At 47.0% G+C, this 25,654-nt stretch overlaps 2 protein-coding genes across 2 annotated transcripts in view; one reads left to right on the forward strand and one right to left on the reverse strand.

The window, feature by feature from the left end:
• Positions 1-25,654, forward strand: part of LOC147678403 (NXPE family member 3-like) — a 317,395-nt gene that overhangs the window by 150,007 nt on the left and 141,734 nt on the right. The window lies entirely within an intron of this gene.
• On the reverse strand, positions 17,337-18,983 carry LOC147678404 (endogenous retrovirus group PABLB member 1 Env polyprotein-like). The gene has a single exon (XM_086946535.1). The coding sequence runs from the start codon at positions 18,981-18,983 to the stop codon at positions 17,337-17,339; it is 1,647 nt and encodes a 548-aa protein (XP_086802661.1).

Genomic DNA, 25,654 nt, shown 5'->3' on the forward strand with positions numbered 1-25,654 from the left:
AAAATTCAAGGGATTTGGTAAATCTTCTTTTCGTCCCTTCAAGCAGGGCCAACAACAGCAACAGCAGCAGCAGCAGAACCCTCTATATAGGTCCTACAGAGGTAGACAGAGGGGTCGTGGACGTGGTCGTCAAGTCTCCTCTTCCTCCACTTCCTCCAATAATGCCCAACCCCCACCCGCTTCAGCAAAGCAGCCCTAGATCCTCCATTCTGGATCATGTAGGGCCAGTAGGGGGTCGGCTTACTCACTTTCTACGAGATTGGGAATCGGTTACATCAGATCTTTGGGTTCTCAATCTCGTAGAGAATGGGTATGCACTTCCTTTTCAGGAGTTCCCTCCCAATTACCCTCCTTGCCAAGGTTATTGTTCGGAGGACCACCTGCTTCTCCTGCAGGAGGAAGTCCTGGCACTGTTTCGAAAGGGTGCAATAGAGGTGGTTCCAGAGCAGGAGAGGGGTCAAGGGTGCTACTCCCGGTATTTCTTGATTCCCAAGAAGGATGGCAGGCTTCGGCCGATCCTGGATCTCAGGATTTTGAACCTCTATCTCAAACAGGAGAAGTTCAAAATGCTCACCCTTGCTCAGGTTCTTCTGGCGCTGATGGAAGAAGACTGGATGGTGTTGATCGACTTGCAGGATGCGTATTTTCACATCCCAATCCTGAAGTCGCACAGGAAGTATCTCCGTTTTACGGTGGGATCGCAGCACTACCAGTTTGCGGTCCTCCCGTTTGGACTTACTACTGCGCCTCGAGTTTTCACCAAGGTGATGGCAGTGGTGGCTGCGCATCTCAGAAGGTCAGGGATACCTGTATTCCCTTATCTAGACGACTGGCTGATCAAAGCAGAGTCGCCGGAGATGGTGCTCCATCATCTGCAGGAGACAACTCAGTTGTTGCACAGGTTGGGTTTTTCGATAAACGTACCCAAATCTCACCTGGTGCCCTCCCAGTGCAACCTGTTCATAGGTGCGGTACTGGACACTTCTGTATGTCGTGCATTCCCCCCACCTCAAAGGATTCACGACATTCAGGAAATGATTCCTTTATTCTACAATGGAGCGGTTGTTCCAGTCCTGAAGGTCCTTCGCCTGCTCGGTCTGATGGCTTCTTGCATTCTGTTGGTCAGTCATGCACGCTGGCACATGAGGGCGCTCCAGTGGTGCCTCCGCAGGCAGTGGTATCAGCACAACGGAGATCTCAGGGAGTCAGTGAAGATCTCCAGGGAAGCTGCAGCGGATCTGTCTTGGTGGGGCGTGGAAGGCAATCTGTCGCAAGGAAAGCCTTTTCAACTGCCTCCATCAGTGGCCACAGTGATAACGGATGCATCCACTCTCGGGTGGGGTGCTCATCTGGGAGACCTGGAGGTCAAAGGTCTTTGGTCTCCGGAAGAAAGGTTGTTTCACATCAACCTTCTGGAATTGAGGGCGATACGTTTGGCGCTCAAGGCCTTCCTCCCTTCCCTTCGCGGTCGTTCGGTTCAGGTCCTAACGGACAACACGACTGCGATGTGGTACGTCAACAAGCAGGGAGGAGTAGGGTCGCAGTGTCTCTGCAGAGAGGCTCTGCGTCTCTGGTCCTGGGTTCAGGACCATCAGATTTGTCTGGTGGCAAATCATCTGGCCGGAGTTCTGAACGTGCGTGCAGACAGTCTCAGTCGGCAGTTCTCTGCCGACCACGAGTGGAGGCTTCACCCGGAGGTTGTTCACGACATCTTTCAGATGTGGGGGACTCCTCGGGTGGATCTTTTTGCCACTCGCGAGAATGCTCACTGCCTTTCATTCTGCAGTCTCCAGTATCCGATGCAAGGAGCATTGGGGGACGCGTTTCAGTTGAGCTGGGGAGGTCAGCTCCTTTACGCGTTTCCTCCCATACCTTTGATTCCTCGGGTTCTGAGGAAGATTCGTCAAGACCGGGCCCAAGTCATATTGGTGGCTCCGGATTGGCCAAGAAGGGTGTGGTATTCGGACCTACTCCACCTCTCCTCTCACCCTCCGCTCCGTCTCCCTCACAGGGCAGACCTCCTCTCTCAGATGGAGGGGCAGGTTCTACACCCCCACCTCCAGACATTACACCTTCATGCCTGGAGATTGAACGGGGCAACTTGAGTTCTTTTTCTCTCCCTCACGAGGTGGTGGATGTCATTCTCTCTGCCAGGCGTGACACCACTAAGTCCATTTACTCCTATAGGTGGTCAAAATTTGTTTCTTGGTGCAGGGAGAGGGATATTGACCCTTTGAAGGCTCATTTGTCTAATATTTTACAATTTGCCCTTTATCTGGCACAGCAAGGTTTGGCTGTGGCCACGGTCAAGGGATATCTTTCGGCCTTATCGGCGTTTCTTTGTTTGCCGGATCAGCCTTCTCTCTTTAAATCTCCGGTGGTTTTGAGATTCTTGAGGGGTCTCATGAATATGTTTCCTCCTACTCCTTTTATTGTTCCTCATTGGGATTTGAATCTTGTGCTGACCTTTTTAATGGGTTCTCCCTTCGAACCCTTGCACAAGTGTCCATTGAGGCTTCTCTCTTTTAAAACTATCTTCCTCGTTGCAATCACCTCGGCAAGGAGGGTAAGTGAGCTTCAAGCTCTAAGTTCCAAACCCCCATTCCTGACCATTCATGCTGAAAGGATGGTTCTTAGGACCAGGGCTGCTTTTCTGCTTAAGGTGGTGACTCCTTTCCATCTTGGGCAGTCCATTACCCTTCCTACCTTCTATCCTCCCCCTCACCCGTCTAAGGAGGAAGAGAGACTGCATCGCCTGGACCCTAAGAGGGCGGTGTCTTTCTATCTGGACAGGACTAAGGACTTCCGAATGGACGACCAGCTGTTTGTTGGCTTTGCTGGCTGCAAGAAGGGCAGAGCGGTGCACAAGCGCACTCTTTCCAGGTGGATAATCCTGTGCATCAAGATCTGCTACTCCCTTGCGGGTAAGGACCCTCCTGAGGGTATTAGAGCTCATTCAACTAGAGCAAAGTCTGCAACATCTGCTTTGTCTAGGGGTGTACCTGTTGAGGATATTTGCAGGGCCGCGACTTGGGCCTCCCTCCACACTTTCGCGAAGCATTACTGCTTGGATACCGAGGTGAGGAGGGATGGCCACTTCGCGCGCTCTGTCCTCCAAGACTTCCTGGTGTAGCAGAGTGGACACCCTCCTCCGGGAGTGGGGACTGCTGTGGGAATCTATTCACAAGGTGAGGAATCCACACGGCAGATGTATCTATCAGAAGAACAAGTTACTTACCTTCGGTAACGCTTTTTCTGGTAGATACTATATCTGCCTGTGGATTCCTCACTGACCCACCCGCCTCCCCGTTGTCCACTCTGCTATACCTGGTCTTTCTGTATATTTGGTTTATACTATTGTATTGATTTAGTTCTATATGTACTGTGTACATTGTATATTTGCATGTTTGCTATCGTTGGTCCGTCCGTGTGCCTCGAAGGCACGGAAAAAAGGGCGGAACTGACGTCATCACGCCGGCGTGGGCCTGATATGGGGTCGGTGACGTCAGACGGAGTCGCACGCGATGCCGTGCTCCTGTGACGTCGCCCACGACGGCGTGCTACGAAGAAAATTTCCGAAAGTTGCTGACGCAAGGGGGATATTCACAAGGTGATGAATCCACAGGCAGATATAGTATCTACCAGAAAAAGCGTTACCGAAGGTAAGTAACTTGTTCATTATAACCTATGGGATTTATATTTCAGAGGACGGGATATCCGTCACCGTTGTGACGGATTAACCCATCCGCCAAGATCTAAACCAGGCCCACAGACTTTTTTTCCTGTGGAGTGGGCAAGCCTACAGATATACGCCTAGAGGTGGACATTCCTTCTGATGATCACTCCTGGCTTGAGTCCCTCTCCACCTTCATTCTTGGAACGATAAGTAAAAGAAGTACTTAAGCCCTTTTGGAACTTTGCTGCCATAGTATTATTGTTGGGTATAAACGAAGCATTGCTATGCATTCCAGAGGTGAAGGGGCTCTGAGCTGCGAGAACTGGTTGAAAGATCTCACTACCTGTGGTGAGAAGGTTGAGACCTGTGGCTCCCTATAGCCGCCTACATCTCAGCTCAGGGATAAACGGGGTCCAAAGGATACTTATGTTATCAGCACAGATGCTCAATGCTAACTCCCTGTACAGTATAAGGCATATGCTGCTTACATTTGAACTCTCCCTGCCACAAATACTGCAATGATGTACCTACAGGTCACTTACTGTAGACCATCTTAAGCTATGCTCCCGCTGATATGTAATTTATTTCTCAACAACATGGATGCTTGTCCAACAATATTTTGCCCTGAAGAAAAAGCTTGTTAATGTTTAAAATTGAAATTAAAAGTTAAAAAAAACAGAAGAAGAATGTAGTATGAAGCACTGGTGGGCGCCGATATAATGGAAGCATTCATAAGTAGCAAAAAAGAGTCTAGCATACCGTTTCGTCTTTATAAATAAAATCAAATATTGAAAACCTCCACCTTCGAATTAAAATGTTGATGTTTTAATGTTTCTGTTTGTGAATTGAAAATATTTCATAATTTGGGAATTATTTTTGGTTTATACTTGTTTCTGTATTTTTGTAATACTTTTGATGGTCCCAGGCTTCCAGTAGCGATTCATTGGAGAAGGTAAGTCAGCAACCCAGCATGGAGTCATACACTGTTTGAATTTTTTCTCAGGCTTTTCTCAGGCTAAGAAAAAGTCCAAACAGCATCTAGGCTTCTCTCTAGGGTGAAGATGTCTGTATCAGCCCACACCATGGAGTGGATTTGTTCTGGGGTAACGAAAAATTGCAAACAGCCTCCAGTTCCTATGGTATCTGTCTGAGGCTAAATAAATTCCAAACAGCGTCTTTTCCTTGCTAGGGCACAGACATGAAACACCTTCCTCTTCCAATGCTTTTTCATTGTAAATGTATTGAAGTAACACAAATCTAATCACATCCAACAATAATTAAGCACAATACATCATGCAATAACCCACAGAGTAGTAGGATATCATGACAGGATTACATATATATGCTCGAGCTTGCCTCCCTTTCCCCCATAATCCGCCGTACCCATTGGGCCAAAAAAATAAACCAAACCAAGGCACTATTTCATTATGTCAGACTCATTTAGGCTCCCCACATAAGCTCTCAGAGGACTCCAAAAGTCTCTCGGGCAAGAGGTAGGCGAAAGTAATTCAGAATAAAATTAAGCCAATTCACTACACATAATTCTGTTCTTCAACCAATTCTTGAAATTTGGAGAGCTTGTGCTCCCCCATCTCAATGCAGCCCGTCTTCGACCGAAAAGGGATGCCATCGCTAATAGCTTCCGATAGAGCTTTGGAGCATCCATCACCCCCTGAATAGAAGTAGAAAGGTAGTAAAGGGGCCGCCCTCTTCCATCATGATGTCCAGAGTCCGCAACACACGAGCCCAAAAGGCTTCAATTTTGGGACACGACTATGCAAGGTGAAGAAAATCTGCAGTGGGGGCAGCACATCTACGACCGGTAGGGTCAGATGAAATGCTGTACTTTACCATGGTAAGTGGAGTGCAATATACCCTGAGTAAGTATTTACATGAATCAATTGATATTTTCCATTCGGAGAGATATCTTTCATGAGAGTGCAACAAAAGGACCATTGTTTATCAGTAATATCATAACCCAGATCCGCAGACCATAGCATACAGGCATACCATTCCACCTCAGAGGAAGCCTGGCACTGCATGGTGTACATGTGGGTGACAATAGGCTGAGTTGAGGGATTCATCAATAGGAAAGACAGAGGCTTCATAACCGCTGTAGGATCCTGAAAGTGGGGAAGTAGCTGTTTTAAAACATGTTTGGGGTTGTAAAAGCTGAGCCTATCTACAATGGGGGAGGAAGTTGAGTCAACAAAGTCCTCCAATAGGAGGAACTTACGATTGTCTCCCATATATTTTAGATTTTTACAATTCACCACATAAATTAGCTCCAAGTGAGAATTAGTATGGGGAAAAAAATAATGTGCTATGTCAGCATGTGCCGAAAAGTGGTGCGAACCGCCACAGAGTTCTACCAGTCGAGTCAGTAGACAGCCCAAGCATTTAACTATGTGACTCTCCCTATCTGGATGAGGAGTTAGGCAGTAAAGATGTACCTGAATAGGAACCGGTTGTGCTAGGCCGCATTCTAGATCCACATGAGGCGCCCAACGGATCTTGTGAATCTAATGATGGTCTAACTGAGCCTGGGAAACTAGATAGTATATATCAGAATTTGGCGCCCCAAATTCACTTTTGTCATAAGGTTTCTGTAATAAAGCCCAGCTAATTCTTGGTTGTTTCCCGGTCCATGCTAATGGAATCAGAAGGGAGCACAGTTCGGAGAAGAATGTCTTGTGAAGGTGGAGTGGGATGTTTTAAAACTAATACAATAGCTACAGCAGCACTACCATTTTCATTAGGGCACTTTTACCAGCTACCGATAAGGGCAGTTTAATCCATCACCGCTGTATCCTATCAGTAATCCAGGAAATGTATGCACCATAGTTTTCCCTTATGACAGTACATTTCCTGGATATCGTATTGGCACTGTCGTTCAGTAGAGAGAAGAGTTATACTCCGGTCTGGTGGTGGCTTCTGTGAGAGGGGCTAGTAGTGATTTATTCCAAATAATTTGGGGCCCAGACTAGCACCGATAAGTATTGATATCTTGGATAATGGGGTGCAAAGTGTTAGCACGGTTCTTAACAAGGAGAAGGATGTTGTCTGCATACATAGATAAAAGGACGTTCCGTTTGCCAAATCTTTTACCCCTATGATGACGGCAATCCAACAAATGGCAGGCTAGGGGCTCCATAATAGTGTCAATGAGGAGGGGTGACAAAGGGCACCCCGCCTCGTACCCCACTAATTAGAGAATGGATACCCCAACAGGTCAACCTGTACAGAGCCCATGGTGTGCTATTAAGGAGCTTCGACCCGCTGCAAAGAAGTCCTTACCCACCCCTTTTATTTCAAGGACAGTGTACCGTTTGACAAATCTTCGCGAAATCTTCAAAACGAAATGTTCGGCCCTCTCAGGTTCTCTGTTGAATGTTTCGGGGAGATTCGTGAAGCTGGGACGAAAATAAAGAGGGGTCCGAAGAGCACATTTTCTCCATGTTACTTTCCATGGGAAATTTTGAAAAAGGCTACAGCCCGAACTGCTGAATGGAATTACACCAAATTTGGCCTAAAGGTAGCTCTTGATTCAGAAAGCGCCCTTTTTTTAAATGGTGTTAATCTGTTCAGTAGTTTCTAAAATATTAAAGGAAAAAGAAATATAGATATCTGGGCGGAGCCTAACCACACATCTACTCCCAAGCACGAGCTTCATTCTAATTGGCTGCCAACACTCCAAACCAGGAAGGGTTGGCAGCCATCTTGTGCCTTGCATCAAGTGAAAATCAAAAAGGTCAGACATACATTGCAAACAAAAAAAGGGGGCAGGGTAAAAACAGTAAAAACATCCTGACCCCCCAAAGCCTGCTCCCCAGGCCCAAAAAAATCATTTTTTTAAAAAGGATTTCAGGCGGTGTCGTGCCGTTTGCTATGAGAGGGCGGGAGCAAACTCTGCTTGGGTTTATGGAAGCAAGAGCAGGAAACTGCTCTCGCTTCCAAAAACCGAAACAGAATTGCTTTTGCACAAGGAGAGCTGCCTGTTAGCAGCTCCCCTCGTGCAAAAGCAATGCCGGCTCCCGCAGCATGCGGAGAGCCGGCTGGGACCGTGGGGGCAAATTTGGGACTCTCCCAATGGTCCCCAACAGTGAGGCCAGGCCCCAGGAGATGGGTTCCCCAGGGCTAGAAGTGGCCCAGGAGGGGGGCCACGCCAACCCCCTCCCCTTTATTATTATTTTTTTTCAATGGCCGGGCCCCGGGGATGGGGTGCCCATCCCCCGGTAATTGTAGACTTCAAACTACTGCTTAATTTGCGCCGGAGTCTACCAGTGCGCACATGGGCACTTAATCATTAGCACTTGCTCTTTGAGCGTGGTGTGTAAGAGACTTGTTAGGGAATATGCTGTTTCTCTTTTATAACACACAAACCGGTGAGTGTAATGGTGCTAAGACACAAGCCCACATGGACAGGCAGCTCAGTGTGATGAGAGCCTGCTGCAGAGACCACGTGTTCTAGCGCTCAGCCTATCATCTTTTAGGTGCAAGCAACCATCCTGCTACATCAGTTTGGCAATTTTAGACTTTAAACTACTGCTTAATTTTCGCCGGGGTCTACCAGTGCGCACATGGGCACTTAATCATTACCACTTGCTCTTTGGGCGTGCTGTGTAACAGACTCGTTAGGGAATATACTGTTTCTGTTTTATAACACACAACACACAATCCGGCGAGTGTAATGATGCTAAGGCACAAGCCCATATGGACGAACAGCTCAGTGTGAAGAGAGCCTGCTGCAGAGACCAAGTGTTCTAGCACTCAGCCTTTCATCTTTTAGGAGAAGGCAACCATGCTGTTTCATCAGTTTGGTAATTTTAGACTTCAAACTCCTGCTTAATTTGCGCCGGAGTCTACTAGTGCGCACATGGGCACTTAATCATTAGCACTTGCTCTTTGAGCTTGCTGTGTAACAGACTCATTAGGGAAAAGGCTGTTTCTCTTTTATAACACACAACACACAAACTGGCGAGTTTAATGATGCTAAGGCACAAACCCACATGGGCGGACAGCTCAGTGTGAAGAGAGCCTGCTGCACAGACCACGTGTTCTAGCACTTAGCCTTTTATCTTTTAGGAGCAGGCAACCATGGTGCTACATGTGTTTGGCAATTTTCCACTTTAAACTACTGCTTAATTTGCGCCAGGGTCTACCAGTGCGCACATGGGCACTTAATCATTAGCACTTGCTCTTTGGGTGTGACATGTAAGAGACTCGTTAGGGAATATGCTGTCTCTCTTTTATAACACACAAAACACAAACCGGCGAGTGTAATGATGCTAAGGCACAAGCACATATGGACGGACAGCTCAGTGTGAAGAGAGCCTCCTGCAGAGACCACATGTTCTAGTGCTCAGCCTTTCATCTTTAGGTGCAGGCAACCATGCTTCTACATCAGTTTGGCAATTTTCAACTTTAAACTACTTCTTAATTTGCGCCGGGGTCTACCATTGCGCACATGGGCACTTAATCATTAGCACTTGCTCTTTGGGCATGCTTTGTAACAGACTCGTTAGGGAATATGCTGTTTCCATTTTATAACACACAACACACAAACCGGCAAGTGTAATAATGCTAAGGCACAAGCCCAAATGGATGGACAGCTCAGTGTGAAGAGAGCCTGCTGCAGAGACCACTTGTTCTACCGCTCAGCTACCAATCAATAGCGATGCACTTATCTGATCACTCTTTGAATACTCATGCAGTTATAAAATCACCATGCACTATCCTTGCACTCCTCCAATGACCCAGGCAGTACTCATGCACTCCTTTAATCACCCAGATACTAATCATGCACTCATACAATAATCCAGGCATTACCACTAAACTAATGCAATCAGTCAAGCATTAGCAATGTAGTCTTCCTATCACCCAGACATTACACATTCACTCAAGCAATCACACATGCAGTACCTGTGCAATCCGCCAAACATCCGGTTACTATGCATGCACTCATACAATCACTCTGCCACTACCCAAGCACTTATAAAATCACCCAGGCAGCACCCATGCACTCCTCCAATCATCCAGGCTCTAGCCATGCGTTCATGCAATCACCCAGGCACTACTTATACACTCATGCAATCATCCAGGTATTACATATAAACTCATGAAATCACCCAAGCATTACACATGCACTTACAAAATTAACGAGACATTACGAAAGCACTCTTCCAATAACCCAGGCACTACTCATCCACTGATACCATTACGCAGGCACTACCTATGCACTGCTGCAATAACCCATGCACTACCCATGCACTCCTGAAATCAACCAGCTAGTAACCATAGACTTATCCAAGCACTCCACTAAAACCCAAGCACTTATAAATTCACCACACACTACTCTTCCACTCTTGCAATCACCTTGACACAACCCATGCACTCATGCAGTTATCCAGACATTACCCATAAACTAATGCAATCAGTGAAGCATTACTCATGTACTCCTCCAATCTTCTATACATTGCCTCCATACTCATGCAATCACTGAGACATTAACCAAGCAGTTACAAAATCACCCAAGCACTACTCATGCACTCCTCCAATCACTCAGGCACCACTCATCTACTCGTTCAATAACTCAAACACTACTCATGCACTGCTCAAATCAACCAGGCACTACCCATGTATTCTTCTAACCATCTAGACACTACTCATTCATTCCTTCAATTAACTAGCCGGTAAACATGCACTTCTCCAGCCACCCGGGCACTAGTCATGCACATATGCAATCAGCCAGGCATTACCTATGCACTCATGCAATCACTCATGCACTACCCATGCACTCATGCAATCACCCAGGCACTACCCATATACTCATGCAATCATCCAGGTATTACCCATAAATTCATGCAATCACCCATGCACTTACAAAATCACTCAAGCAATACCCATGCGCTTACAAAAAACACCCAGGCATTACAAAAGCACTCTTCCAATCAGCCTGGCACTATTCATGCACTGATGTAATATCTCAGGGACTACCCATACAGTGCTCTATTCACCTGTGCATTACCCATGCACTCCTCCGATCACCCAGCTACTAGCCATACGGTTATCCAAAATACTCCACCAGTACTGAAGCACCTATAAAATCACCATACGCTACCCTTGCACTCTTATAATCATCCAGGCACTACCCATCCCCTCATGCAATGATCCAGACATTACGCATAAACTAATATAATTAATCAAGCATTACCCATGCAGTCTTCTAATCATGCATACATTACCTCTGCACTCATGCAATCACCCAAGCTGTAACTAAGCGTTTTTTAAATCACCCAGGCACTACCCATGCACTCTTCCAATCGTCCAGGCAGAACTCATCGACGCATGGAATAACCCGGGCACTATCCGTTCACTTCTCCAATCACCCATGTACTACCCATGCACTCCTGCAATCACTTAGTCACTAGCATGCACTTAAAAAATCATACCATGCACTATGCTTGTACCCCTCCAATCATCCAGGCACTACCCATGCATTCCTCAAATCACCAGGCACTACCCATGCACTCATGCAAACATTCCACCAATATCCAAGCACTTAAAAAATCACCACAGACTACCTTTGTACTTATGCAATCACCCAGGCACTACTCATGCAGTTATAAAATTACCCAGGCATTTACCCCAGTAATGCAGTGCTGATTTTGTCACATATTACATCACTAATTACATTGTCAGTGACATCACTGATGACATCTCAAATGACATCATCCATGTGTAAATCTGATGTACCTCCTCACATCCTAATATTACGTTTAGTACATCCACTCTAAAATACAGACTGCCATTCTCGAAAGCATAGACACACCAATGCCAGTTACTACATACCCACTCACTGATTCATAGCGCTACGCACAAATCTACACCCTCATCCGTAAACTCACTCATAAATGCAGTCACACATCAATACAGCTACTATCATAGGTACTCATAAACCCATACAGACACTCACATACCACCACTCACTCATAGATGCTTGAGGGAAAAAGTGCATGGCCCCGAGATCCTGATACTGGATATGAATTCCTGGTGTTGTTGGAGGAACTTTTGCTCAAGGCTCTGGACCTTTACAGCCTTGAATAAACAATTGAGGGAGAGGTTGTGAGCATGTGTTCCTCCTTCCCAAAGGGATATTATTATTAGAGGATAATTCCTTATTGAAGTAAGCACAATAGTCCAAGTTGTTATAAGTGAAGTTGGTTCTTTTTATTTACCACATTTTTCGATCATTCCACTAGTTTTTAGTTTTTCTTAAAGAAGTTTTTTTTAACAAGAATGAACAGCCGACACGTGTTTCGCCCTATGTGGCTGAGAGGGCCAGGGCTCTCTCAAGGCTAATCTTTACATTCTAGCATCATGATATCAGTCATAAATCTGTGCATTTTCATAGAAAGACATTGTAGTTAAAAGCCAGTTCTTGGTGATCATAGAGAAAATGGTCTCTCGTTTGGTCCAAGGATATTATCCTCTAATAAACCTGCTCACAACCTCTCACTCACCTATAGAGGTATTCACACAGCTACACAGTAATGCAAAGAATTAACCACACTCCCATTTCTCCCCTACACAGTTATACACACACACCACCTCACTTATTCATACAGATACTAACACATACTTACTCTCTTCTGCAATCACTTCTGCAATCACTGACACAATCACATACTCATTCATACAGTTACTCTCACAATCACTCACTCGCACATATAATCTTGTTTATACTCTAACACTCACATATACTACCTTTCACATATGTAGTTACTCACACATGTACCACTGAGACATCCATTCACTCACCAACACAGTTATACACACACTCACCCACCCATATAGCCCTTCACAGATACACTCTTGAACCCATCCACCCAGTGAATCACCCACTCACACATCCACTCACACATCCATACAGGGAGTCGCACACACACCGCCCAACCACACAGACTCTTAGACACCCATTTACGTACTAAGACAACAAATCTAAAAGCCATATATAGATACTCATATAGCTAATCACCAACCCAAGCAGCCAATTACACACCAACTGACAGACTGATACAGACATTCATACAGATTAGTCAGTCACCCATGTATTAGTAAGACACATTTAATCACTTATACAGTCAGTCATGCACCAATTAAATCATTAATTTAGACACTCATATACCCACTCATTCTTCAATATACCTTGGCATATATATGTACAAAACATATTTAAACTCTTTAGAAACACCCAGTCACTTAATGATGTCATCAGTGATGTCATTGGTGATGTCACCGACCATGTCATGAGTGATATAATATGTGGCGTCATCAGCAGTGCATTGCGGGTACGCGAGTTATAATTAGCTCAACTAACTATAACAGCCGAATTTCTCTGGTTTTGTACGAGTGAAATGTGCAACTAACTGTAACGCCCCTGAAACCTATGGTTTTTTCAGAGAAAAAAATAAATTTGTTCCACAAAGTTTGCTTATAACCGCCGTACGCCTGCCATTACGTGTTGGTGCCAGCAGTGGCTGCAGCAAGCCACAAAATATCAATGGATCGCTCCACACTTTGAGGAATGAGGTGGCACACCAATTCCAGATGGGTAATTTATTAGCCAAAAAACAACATATATGCATAATATATACATAAATATATAAACTAATATTTAAATTAATAATATACTTAGTAAGATCTTAAATAGCATAGTAATAACAAACATATTTGTAAAAATATTTAAATATACCAAAAACATAAAAAATTAAAAAAGGGAATCAATTTAATTTAAAATTAAAATTAAACAACACATATCTTACAATTTAATTACAAATAAGGTACAAACAAAAAATATTGCAAATTAAAATAAATCAAACACATAATTATAAAAATTACAACATAAAATAAATTATTACAAATTAAAATAAATTCCTATACACTTCCCACCAAATTAAAAAGAAAACATTTTTCTACTAAATAAATGTAAAAATAATTACTCCCACCTAACACAACACAACAGTAACAAAATATTTTACATCACAGAAAAATAAGATTTACTATTCTAAATACAATAAATATAAAATTACATAAAATATAACATTTCAAAATACTACAATTTACTATTCCCACTACACGTAACTCAACAATAAAATTCATAATTAACAAAAACTGGGAACCAGCAATTCCCACTTCAGTCAGTGCAACAGCAGGGAAAGTGTTGGATTGCGGAGGGGTGAAAATTACTTTTCCCACTTCAATCAGAGCAACAGTAGAGAAAGTGTTGGATAGTGGAGGGACACAATTTACTATTTATCACTAAATATTAATTAATTACAAATACGTTACTTCCCACCCTTTACTCCTAAAACACCAAAACCTGCAACAAAAATTAACTGCACAATTTCCATATTTAATTGTCCATTAATTAAATAATAATAATTAACAACTTATTATTAAATAATTAAAATAAATTACTTCCTACCCTTTACTCCTTTAAACCCCACAACCCACACCTTAAATTTACCCCCAAAAATTCAAAACACAAATAACATTATAAAATTGAAATTAAATAAATATTAACAAATAATACATATTCGTTAATGTATTATAATTAAATTACTTCCCACACCTATTCCCCCAAAAACCCACAACCCGCTATGGAACTAAAAAACAAAAAACGTAATCAAAATAAAATTAATAACTTCTAAAAATGTAACTCATTTAATAAAAAACATAAACAATACTACTACAAGAAAAATACATCACATACATTTAAAATATATACTAAAATACATTAGACTAATTAAAAAATCGATATTTTAAACAATTATATATTTGTTTTGCAAATTATATTAACTTCATCAGCACTTTATCACAGCCAAAGTGGCGATAAATGTCTCGCCCCGCCCATTCACAAGCTGGTGCTAAAAGCCCATATCACTAGTTTATCTGCGATAGCAGCCGCAAAAAATATCGCCACAGATGACACCGGGAACTATCGCTAATGAGATGCAGAGTAGTCTTTCCCGTGCAAAAAGTCGCAACAACACCACTCTGCAACATTCTCAACGACTAGCCCGATCCGCGATAAGATCCAAAAACAGGCGATAAGGCGTGTTAGAAGCCCGAAATCAACACCCGCTCTGGCCTGATGTAAAGTCTGACGATAGCCTGCACCAGAAAAGGGAGCTCAGGCTAGAGCCACACCTGAAGGGAAACACATGCCATGGAGCCACTGATCATGCAGCTGGGTGCCCCCAACAGTGCCACAACGACCACCGCCACCACCCACAGGACCTCCCCCCCCCCATGGGATCAACCCCCCGGGCAAAGACATGTCACATCAACTTCATGAAATCATGTACAAATAAATTCACCTGATGTCGCACAATCATGACAGGTAACATGCATGTGTCGTCATAAAAATGAGCATTACACATTCACCTTCAAATTACCAAACAATACATTTTATTTAAAAAAAATCAAAGCAAGATTCATGGCGGGTCTCCTCGGGACAATCTGTAGGTCACAGCCTGCAAGACAAAAATCCAGATAGAAGGTGTGTCATGCGCTCATCAAAGGACAGAGAGAGAGCGAAAGAGAGAGAGAGATACAGAGCGAGAGAAAGTGAGGGAGAGAGAAAGACGGAAAGAAATGGAGAGAGAGAAAGACAGAAAGAGAGGGAGAGAGAGAAAGACGGAAGAGAGGGAGAGAGAGAAAGATGAAAAAGAGAGGGAGGGAGAAAGACACAAAGAGAGGGAGAGAGAGAAAGACGGAAAGAGAGGGAGAGATAGAAAGACAGACAGAGAGGGGAGAGATAAAGACGGAACGAGAGGGAGAGAGGGAGAAAGATGGAAAGAGAGGGAGAGAGAGACAGAGAAAAGAAGAGAGGGACAGGGAGAGAGAGTGCCGGCACTGCGCACCCAGGCATCACTGCTCACCTGCTGTGTCTCCAACCACGTGCCAGTATGTACTGCAGTTCACCAGGTCCCTCATGTGAAACAGATCCCTCATCTGAAACAGAGTCCAGATACATGAATGGCAGAGTACATACAATTGCACACGCCATCATCGCCTGTCTGCCCCTGCGCACCCAGGCAGCTTACCCCAGCCCCTCCTGCCGCCCAGCGGTGCATGCCCGCCCCTGCGCATCCAGGCAGCTGCACCCCAGTCCCTCCAGCACCTGCGGTGCATGCCCGCCCCTGCGCACCCATGCCTCAATGCTCACCTTCCGCCACCTTCATGTCTCCAAGACGGCCCACCATGTGCCGGTGCAAGCCCCAAGCCCGGGCCCCCGCAAACATGGCACCCTCTCCATCATGCAGCCCAGTTCCACGTGCCACCAGATCTCACACTTGATTCTGGGTGTTGATTTTGCTATCGCAGAGGACATATCAGTGCACACGGCATCATCGCAGGCTGCACACCAGCTCAGCCCTGTAGGTGCCACTAACTCTGTGACTCGCGAGGCAATGCCCGTGGCGGTAGGCATGCAATGTCCCCTGGCTCAGGCCTACACTGCGGTCCAGCAAAATAACAATACATACATACACTCAACAGAGCTCATTGCCAATTAATCACAATAGGCTAAAACTACAATACATTAGACAGAAATAATAAAAATACATTCATCATAGTGCCCCAAGAGGAGGAAAAAGGGGGGGTAGCGTGATGCTGTGAAGAAAGGGGGAGGATGTGAGAGAAAAGATAGTTAATGTGACCACAGATTATTTCAAAATGAACATGCAAAACTAAATTGGCTTCAGATCCCTGAGCCAAGAAATGTAATCACTGATTTCCAACAGTTCATCAATAATCATGTGTATGACGCTGGTATTCAATATCCGAAATAGGGGCGGCGTCAACTGATGTATAAGAGAGTGGCCGTCGACGTTTCGACCCCAAAACTACAACTGTAGGCGTAGTTAAATCATTACACCGGGGTCTTCATTAGGACAAAAAACTTGAAACCCAAGGGTACACTAGGAGTTCATGGTGGGTAGAGTAATTAATTTCCTGTCCGACCTCACCCCTAAGAGAGCGCCGAGAGGACTGACCCATCTCATCACAGTAATACATTATATCATGGTACAGCAAAGTAAAACACGCCCATACTGAAAAAGTACTGAAACTCAGAGAGGGTGAACAATGGCCTCACACAAGAAGCATCTGCACCTGCAAGAGCAACATTTGGTTATCTCTGCCCAAGGCCGCGGAGCCGGGCCTCAGTGTCTCCAGCGCATGAGAACATTGCAGATAAAAAAACTTGTTAGTTTCGGCCACAGTTAGCTAAGAAATGAAAAACTGCTGCATTAGGGTTTTTCCTATTCCTACGGGAGGGGGGATGAGCGAGTGCGACTCGCACACACAGAGGAGCACCCAAAATGCTGGCACACAAGCTTAGCTAAGAAAACTGAACATCACCACACGCATAAATGAATAGCACTATGAAGAGTAGAAACGCAAAGGCACAAGTGAATACATCATTAGTTAGACACATGATGCTAACTCGCATATGTAAATGTCAGTGGGCGGGGCATCGGAAAATGAAACCTATCAGACCCTCCTTTTAGCATCATTTGGCTAACTGGAGCGTAGCTTTTATTACCTAAAAAGGCAGAGTCTGTACACACCATACTAAGGGCGGGGAAACACTTCAATCAAAAATATCATCATCAATAAGCATCAACCAACGAATGTCAGGAAGTTCTATTGCATTAGAAACAGGATATTTGCCAGCCACCTTTTTAGGAGATCGCAAGTTGCTGGCACACATTGAGCAACAAGGGGGAAGACAATAAATGCAAAGGCAACAAGTCAGTAACACACCCACTACTCCTACAACACCCATTAGAATCTTCCAACCCCAAGAGGAGAAAACGCCCCACAGCCACCCTTGTAGTGACCATGTCCCAGTGTCTTGATGAAGTTCAGTCGCTAGTCTATAAAGTTTCTGTACCGCTAAGTTAACAGTGGGGGCTGAATCTGGAATATATACGCAGCAAGACGTCCTGATGACGCGGCAGGCTCCACCCCTATCAGCGAGGATGACGTCAAGCACCATCCTGTTTTGAATCGTAAATAATCTCATAGCCTGCATCTCGACAGACATATTAGCTGCAATGTCCGCCTCAGTATTTACTACTTTCTCCATTACCCTCGATAATCTACGGATAGCCCTGCTGTTAAATATTGGACCCCAGAACGGCAGTAACCCTTTAGAAAAATCTGTCGATTGTTGTAAAGAAGTGTCTGTCTGATCCACATCCTCAACTTGGAGTGCACTCCTTATGCGCTGCTCTGGCATAACAGCAAACCTACGGTGAGTCCTATGATAGTCTGAGGGTGCCACATAGACAGGAGGAAGCAAATAGGCCAGGTAATAGACCCCACCCCAACCCTCAGGCAGCCACAGGTACCCATTGTCTCCGCAGACAAAGTAAATATTTGGAGGGGTGACTAAAGAAGGACTAAGAGGCAAGCGGATCGATGCAGTCACATTGCAAGAACTGTTCCCAACTTTTATAGGGCCCCTCCCTATAATACAAAAAAATGGTGAAGGCCCAACAACTGCTAAGGGCATCAAGGAATGACTGCTACCATTTGTCGCAGGGGGGTGTCTATACGCTAGAGAGGAGTTCAACTGTAGAAAACTCTCTCGGACTTTGTCAGTGTCATTTGGAGTCATGAATCGCCCTACTTTCTTCGAACATGTCTCCAGAAATGTTTGATCAAAACGTCCATCAGTAAACAGCTGTCCAAGAGAAGAAGTAGGCATAGGCCGTACTCGCATTGTCATGGTAGATCCTCTATTGGGTAGTCGGGGATTTAGAAAATAGGGTTGCTGAAAATATTTTACCTTACCAATCAAAGTGTACCATCCCACACAGCTATTCACAGGTGTCAAAGGAAGTGCTAGAAATCTATCCTTTTTATAAGCAGCAGAAGGTAACAACCCACAAACCCAACAATCGGTCACATTGTATACTGCATGAGCATGATGTAGAGTCTTAATAAAAACATTATCTTGATAACCTTTCCGCAGGCATTGTTCACCATAATCAACAGTAATCATATTGTGTTCGGGAACGGCAGAGGGAGTGGGAGCAAACACATGTACGGGGTAGGCTTTGTCAAAAAAAAACAATATTCCAAGAATCAGTATGAACTCAACAATAAATATTATGACGGCCACAATTTTTCCTTTACGTGGTAAAGCTAACCATGGGGAATCAGGCTCTGGTCTGCGAGGAGCTGCAAAAGGCTGCTCCTCCTCTGGGACAGGACGGCCAAAAGGGTACATTTTCCCTAACTAGAATCAAAAACTAAACAAAAAAATGTAAAACAGTCCAGTCACTCCGTCAGCCCTAAAAAGGGATCTTCTCCCTGTGTCGGTTAAAGCCTCACAGGTAGACTTCTATTGTTCCTTCCCTAATCCCTCGATGGAGTCGCACAGCTGCAGCAAATCAGGAGCACTAAATCTGGGCCCAGACACAGCTCTAATGTTCATAAGACAAAGTCTCGACCATGCACCAGGGCTCTTACCAGCAGTCCATCCCTAACTCTGAGCTATCCTGTAAATACTGTCTGTATCTGTTCCCTATCTCAGCCCTTCTTCCAGTGCTCAGACCTTCGTATTTTGCTCCTTTCTGGGCCGCAGATTATAAAGAGTGCTCCCTCGCACTTCAGGATCTGAGAACAGAATGGGGAGGTCTCTGGCAAAAACTGTATCCCCTGATGCTTGCTCACTGTGATCAGGGGAAGCCTCAGTGCTTGCAATCGGATTCGGCCTCTTATTTCTCGTGCTCAGCTCCTCACCCCTCAATGAAGCATCGGAGAAGGGAGCGTATCTTGGGACCGCCTCGCACTCGTGATCAGCAACGCCGCCTCTCACCCATTCATCATACGGCAGTGGTAGGGGGACGTGTTTGATGTGTGATGCATGCATCCATGCCTTCCGGCTCTCAACCCGAAGTGCAGTGCGGGTGGTAAGGAGCACTTTCCTTGGCTCTGACCACCTTGGTTCCAAGCAGGACTTCCGTTGATACTTCTTCACGACAACCCAGTCTCCGGGTTGGATGGTGTGTCCAGGCCCCTCCGGCAGCGTCTTCAGGGTGTCTGCTACCTGCTGATGAATAGAACGGAAATCTTTAGTCAAAGCATACAAGTAATCTATCAACAAGGGGTATTCTATTTCTGAAAAACATTTTGGCCTTGGGACCCCCCACACGTTGGCGGGGGCCGAAAACAACTTTGTGAGGTGAAACTCCTGTTTTAGAGTTAACTGTCACTCTGGTAGAAAGCAAGGCCAAGGGGAGCGCATCTGGCCAACGTAACCCTGTACTCTCTTGTATTTTGGCCATTTTTAACTTTAGTGTGCCATTGAACCTCTCTACCAAACCTGCAGCTTGGGGGTGTAGTGCTGCGTGGAATTTCTCAGATATCTGCAGTCCCTTACATATTTGTTTCATCAATTCATCATTAAAGGACGTGCCGTTATCACTCCAGATCACCCGGGGCAAGCCATAGCGGGAGAAATACTCCTTTATCTACATCTTAGCTGTTGAAATGGCCGTACAATCTTTAGTTGGGAAAGCCTCCACCCACCTACTGAAGGAGCATACCACCACCAGGACATATTTGAGATTATTAATCCTCTCCATTTCAATATAGTCCATCTGAATCACCTCAAAAGGGAAAGAAGGAGGAGTGAAATTGCCCACCGGAACAGGTGTTCCTTTTCCAGGATTGTGTCTTAAACAAACCATGCACTGTCGTACTAAATGTGTAGCCACCTTGGAAATATTCTTGTTGCTCCACACTGGGTCTAACAATTTGCATATTTCCTTCGCTCTAATATGTGCTGGCCCATGAGCCATTGTCACCACTGGGAGGACATATGCGTCCGGAAGTAACCATCGTCTTTTGTCTGACACATCCGTCCAACATTCATCCGAGTCCAACCGCCCCCCACCATCCTTCCATGTCTTCAACTCATCCTCAGTCGCTTTTTCTTGTATGTTCCTCACACTCTGTACAGTATCTGCGAACATGTTAACATCTGGTACCCATCTAGCTGGTCCTGCCACAAACATTTGTGGGAGTTTCGTCCTAGCTGTCTCCTTAGCTGTCTGGTCTGCAAATGCGTAACCCCGTCCTACGTCATCCACCACCGCTTTGTGTGCACTACACTTTATCACAGCTAATTGTCTGGGGAGTGTCAATGCTGTCAGTAGCCGTAATATCAATAGGCCATTTTGAATTCTCTGTCCATGTGATGTCAAAAACCCCCGTTCCGCCCATAGTCGCCCATAACTGTGGGCCACGCCGAAGGCGTATTGGCTGTCAGTGTAAATATTCACGTCCAGTCCTTCACTCAATTCACACGCTCGCATCAAAGCTATTATTTCTGCGGCTTGAGCTGAATGATACGGAATCCTAGAAGTCTCCACCACTGTCTCTAATGTCGTAACTGCATATGCTGCAGTTGAAGTACCATCTGCAAGTTTAAAACAAGACCCATCAACATACAACTCCCCATCAGGATCGTCTAGGGGTGTGTCTGTCAAATCTATTCTTCCCTTTGTCTCTTCCTCCGTCCGAAACAAACAATCATGAACCTCATTGTCTTTTTCATCTGAAGGGATGGGTAGCAACGTGGCTGGGTTCAGAGTGGCACATCTTTTAATCGTAACATGGGATGCAAACAATGTCTTTTCGTAGCCAGTAAGACGAGCACTAGTTAAATGCTGCGTCTGCGTTCTGTTCAATAGCATGTCCACAGCATGCGGTACCATTACTGTGAGGATTGAACCCAACAAGAGCCCCGGCCGATTGTCTAATAGAGACCGCAGCAGCCGCTGTAGCCCTTAGACAGCTCGGCAGCGCTCTCGCCACATTGTCAAGCATAGCGAAAAAGTAAGCGCAAGGTCTCTGTTTCCCGCCAAAACATTGTGTTAAGACAGACAACGCGCAACCTTCCGCCTCATGTACATAGAGCACAAAAGGCTTCTGGTAATCAGGAGTTCCCAGAACGGGTGCAGAACACAAAGCAGTTTTTAGTAACTCAAAAGCTTCCTGACATGCTGGAGTCCAGGGTAGGGGTTCGCGCACCTCTTTAGTAGTCAGATACAGAAGGGGTTTTCTTAGTAAGGCATAATTGGGTATCCACTGGCGACAATACGATGTTATGCCCAAAAACGCGCGCACCTCTCGCTGGGTGTTAGGTACAGCCATGTTAGTTATCGCCTTTATGCCTCCGGTGTCAACCTCCTCCCCTCCTTCGATAGGAGATGACCTAAGTAGGTAACTTCCTGTCGACAGTACTTAAATTTCGGAAGGGACCCTTTGTGGCCCTTGTGAGCCAAGTGGTGTAACAATTTAACCGTAGCATCCCGACACCCATTCTCGGTGTCTGATGCAATGAGAATGTCATCCACATATTGTAATAAAACATTGCCTTCAGGAAGTTCCAAATCATCCAACTGAGCCTTTAAAGCCTGACTGTAAATGCTGGGGCTCTCTGTATAACCTTGGGGAATTCTACAAAATCTAAAACTTCGGCCAGTCAATGAGAATCCGAAGAGGTAACGGCTATCTTCATGCACAGGAATACTGAAGAAAGCATTCTTCAGATCCAGGACAGAAAAATATTTAGCCGATGGGGGAATCATTGTCAGAATTGTGGTAATATCAGAGACCACCGGGTACTGGGGCTCAACCACCTGGTTAATGTGGCGTAAGTCAATCACGAATCTGTAGACGTCAGGTGCATCATCACCGGCGTCGGCTGACTGTCTTTTAAGAATCGGAAGAATAGGACTATTACACCTGTTAGAGTCCGTTTCCTCCACAACCCCTGATCGGATCAAATCTTGTATGATCTGCAACAGAGCCTTCTCACCATCTCTAGATATCTTATACTGGGGAATTCTCGGCAGTCGAGCGCCTACCTTAACCTTGATGGGCACAGGGGCAATATCCATTTTTCCCACATCAGTATCGCTACTGGCGGGGGGCGTGGCTAGCAGCCGATGGGGATGGTCGCAGCCTAGCGAGACTCCCGACCCTCTGCCCAAAGATCCGCCGATAATCCTGTCTACGACCTGGGATCCCTGCGAAAATCGGGTCGATCCCGAGAGCAACACCCAGGCCTGCTCCGGTTCGAGTGGCGAGCCAGGAAGTCTACTGCAGCGGGTGCACCTTGATGCGAAGCGCCCGAGACGCCAGAGCGCAAGATGGCGGCATCCTGGGAGGCGGCTGCCGAAGAGTAGCAACGGATCCACCCCCGACGCCCGGCTGAGCGGAGGAAGCGAGGAACTTGGTGGCCGGGGAGAGGCTGAGACCGCCTGGCGCACCAGCAAGCCCGACCTCAGAGCGACCGGCGAGGAGTTCGGGCACGGGAGCGGCTCCGGCGAGGCTCCGCCCCACCCGGGAGGAGAATAATTTATGCCCCGGCTTTGAGGCCTGCTATCCTGTGGGCGCAACCCTGACCTGAGGCCTGGCTGGGCGAGGGAAGTCGATCAGAGGGGGGCCTGAGAGTGCGCTGGGCCCGACGGCTGTACCACCGGCCTGGACCCTTGTGAGACTAGAACGGAAGGCTAAGTACGGGCGGCGGCGGTGAGACCCCGCCTCGCCCAAGGGACTATAAATTTACACCCCGGCTCCGGGGCCTATTATCCTGGTGGGTGCAGCTCCGGCCCAACCGCATTGCTGCACGGAGGAAGTGGGACTGAGAGGAGCCGCTAGGGGAACGGGACCGACCCCTGAATCACTGACCCCCGAGCCCGGTGGGGCCGGTGTGGGGCCCAGCGCACAGACGAACCCGGGGAGGACCCGCTCTGTCCGTGGGCTGACTATCGACACCCCGGCATTGGAGCCCATCATCCCTGCACGCGTCGAGGGGCTACTGGAGAATTCACCTGACGACCCCAGAAGGTGAGAAACAGCAGTGACTGGCCCCTGGGGAGGCGGAAGGGACTTGAGCAATCCCGGAGCCCTGAGGGCCCGGCCCCACTACGAGGGGTGACCAGAAGGTGGCTGGAACTGTGCAGCGGCCGTATTAGGGCCTGAGGGGGAAGAACGTCTGAGGAAGACCAGCAACCTCCACAAGGATAACCGGAGACCGGCCATACCGGGAGAGCAGGGCGTGCGCCCTGGGGCTCGCAGCCCAGAAGGAGGCCTGCTTGGGGAGCGAACTCTGTCTGCCCACCCATAGACCACTTCCAGCGGGGGGGGGCCCGATCGTACCCCCGCACGCTGAGTCCAGGAGGATATTGGGTCCAGATAAGTGAGCATGTAACACTGAACTGGCTGTGCACCGGAGGTCGGGAGCCGACTGCAGACAGCATCCCTTTGGCGGGAGCCGCCGGAGGAGAAGGTGGAGAGAACCGAGTGGCGGGCAGTGGTCCCCTCGGGCGGCGGACCCCCAGTGGGCATATCAACCGACGCGACCCCCCGGTTGGGCCATCAGAGATCCCACACCCAGCACACTCCTCTGACCCCCCCATCACATCACCGAGGGGGCGGGGTTCCGTTGGAGGACCGGAACGTGATAACAGCACCGCGTGGCCAACCTAATTGACACCGGGGCCTATAGAGACGAGGAGGGTTGATTGACCCCATGGAGTGGAGTGCCCAGACGGAGAACCTGACCTAAACTCCTCCTAATTCATGACCAACGGATTGCTTGCTGCAGGGAGCACCGACAACACCCGAACATCCCTGGGAACCTAGATCTACATCGCAGGAGCAGGATGGGAAAGCCTAGAGGCGTAAAAGGGGACGGGAGCCCAGCCACGGAGACGCCGGAAGATACTTCACAGTCTACTACGAACCTGCAACAGATGCAGGACTGGATCCTAGAAGCTATCGCTGCCACGAAGGATGATTATACCAAGACATTGTGCATGTGTCGACGGGGCTGGGGCTCCTGCGGGCAGACCACGCGAAGTTAACAGATAGAGTCAAGGAAGCAGAAGACACCCTAAAAGACATTGTGCCAGTGCATAAGTCGATGGATGGGAAGCTCACGGAAGCGATGGAGCGGATACAAGCCCTGGAGAGGAGGGCAGAGGACACTAAAAACCGCAGTCGGCGGAACAACGTGCGCCTGGTGGGCCTTCCCGGAAAAAAGAGGGCACAGACATGGTTGGCTACTTGCACGACTGGCTAAAGACTGTGGTGGCCCTGGAGGGTCTTTCTCCCTTCTTCACTCTAGAGCGGGCGCACCGAGTACCATCCTGGCCCCCGAAACCGGGCCTACCACCTCGCCCAGTGGTCATCAAATTGCTTCACTACAAGGACAGGGATTGGCTTTTGCAGCAGGCCAGGGACACAGGTCCCTTTCAAGTGGACAACAGCAAGGTTACGCTATTCCCGGACTACACATTTGAGACCCAAAAACTGCGTGCCTCATTCCTCTCTATCAAAAAAGAACTGCGCACAGAAGGCTTACAGTACTCGCTGCTGTTCCCGGCCAAACTCCGAGTGGTGGTAGACGAAAAGGCGCTGTTCTTCACAACATCGGCGGAGGCATGGGCCTGGTGGGACACTTACAAAGCGGGCACGGATGGAGCTCGATACAGGGCCGAGGAGGAGCGCCAGAAACCCACAGTCAGGCAGTCACGGAGACTCCGTGGGCGCAGACAGGGGTCCAGAAAACCGACAACCTCCCAAACTGAGGATGAACGAAGAGCAGTGCTGCAGGCAGTAAAGGAAGTGTTGGGATCGGCTCTGGTCCAATCGGCAAGAGAATCAGGCTCGGAGGGCCAAGGAACGGTCTCAGACACTGAGTTATCGGAGCTGGGTGGCGCCAGGGGCCCGAAGGTCACGCCACAGACATCAGGAGAAATCATCGAAAGCTGAATCCTGACTACAGTGCCTGACAAGGTGAACAACGAATGGTGCAGTCTCTACGAACTGTTGAGCAGGCCACTGTAAGACTGGAGTATCGTGAGTCATAATGAGTATTGC

The sequence above is a fragment of the Lissotriton vulgaris genome, chromosome 12 (genome assembly GCF_964263255.1).
Source record: "Lissotriton vulgaris chromosome 12, aLisVul1.2, whole genome shotgun sequence".
Lineage (NCBI taxonomy): Eukaryota > Metazoa > Chordata > Amphibia > Caudata > Salamandridae > Lissotriton > Lissotriton vulgaris.

What these genes read in the sequence shown, in the direction of transcription:
- LOC147678404 (XM_086946535.1), bottom strand. Translation starts at nt 18,983, where the DNA reads ATGTACCCTTTTGGCCGTCCTGTCCCAGAGGAGGAGCAGCCTTTTGCA.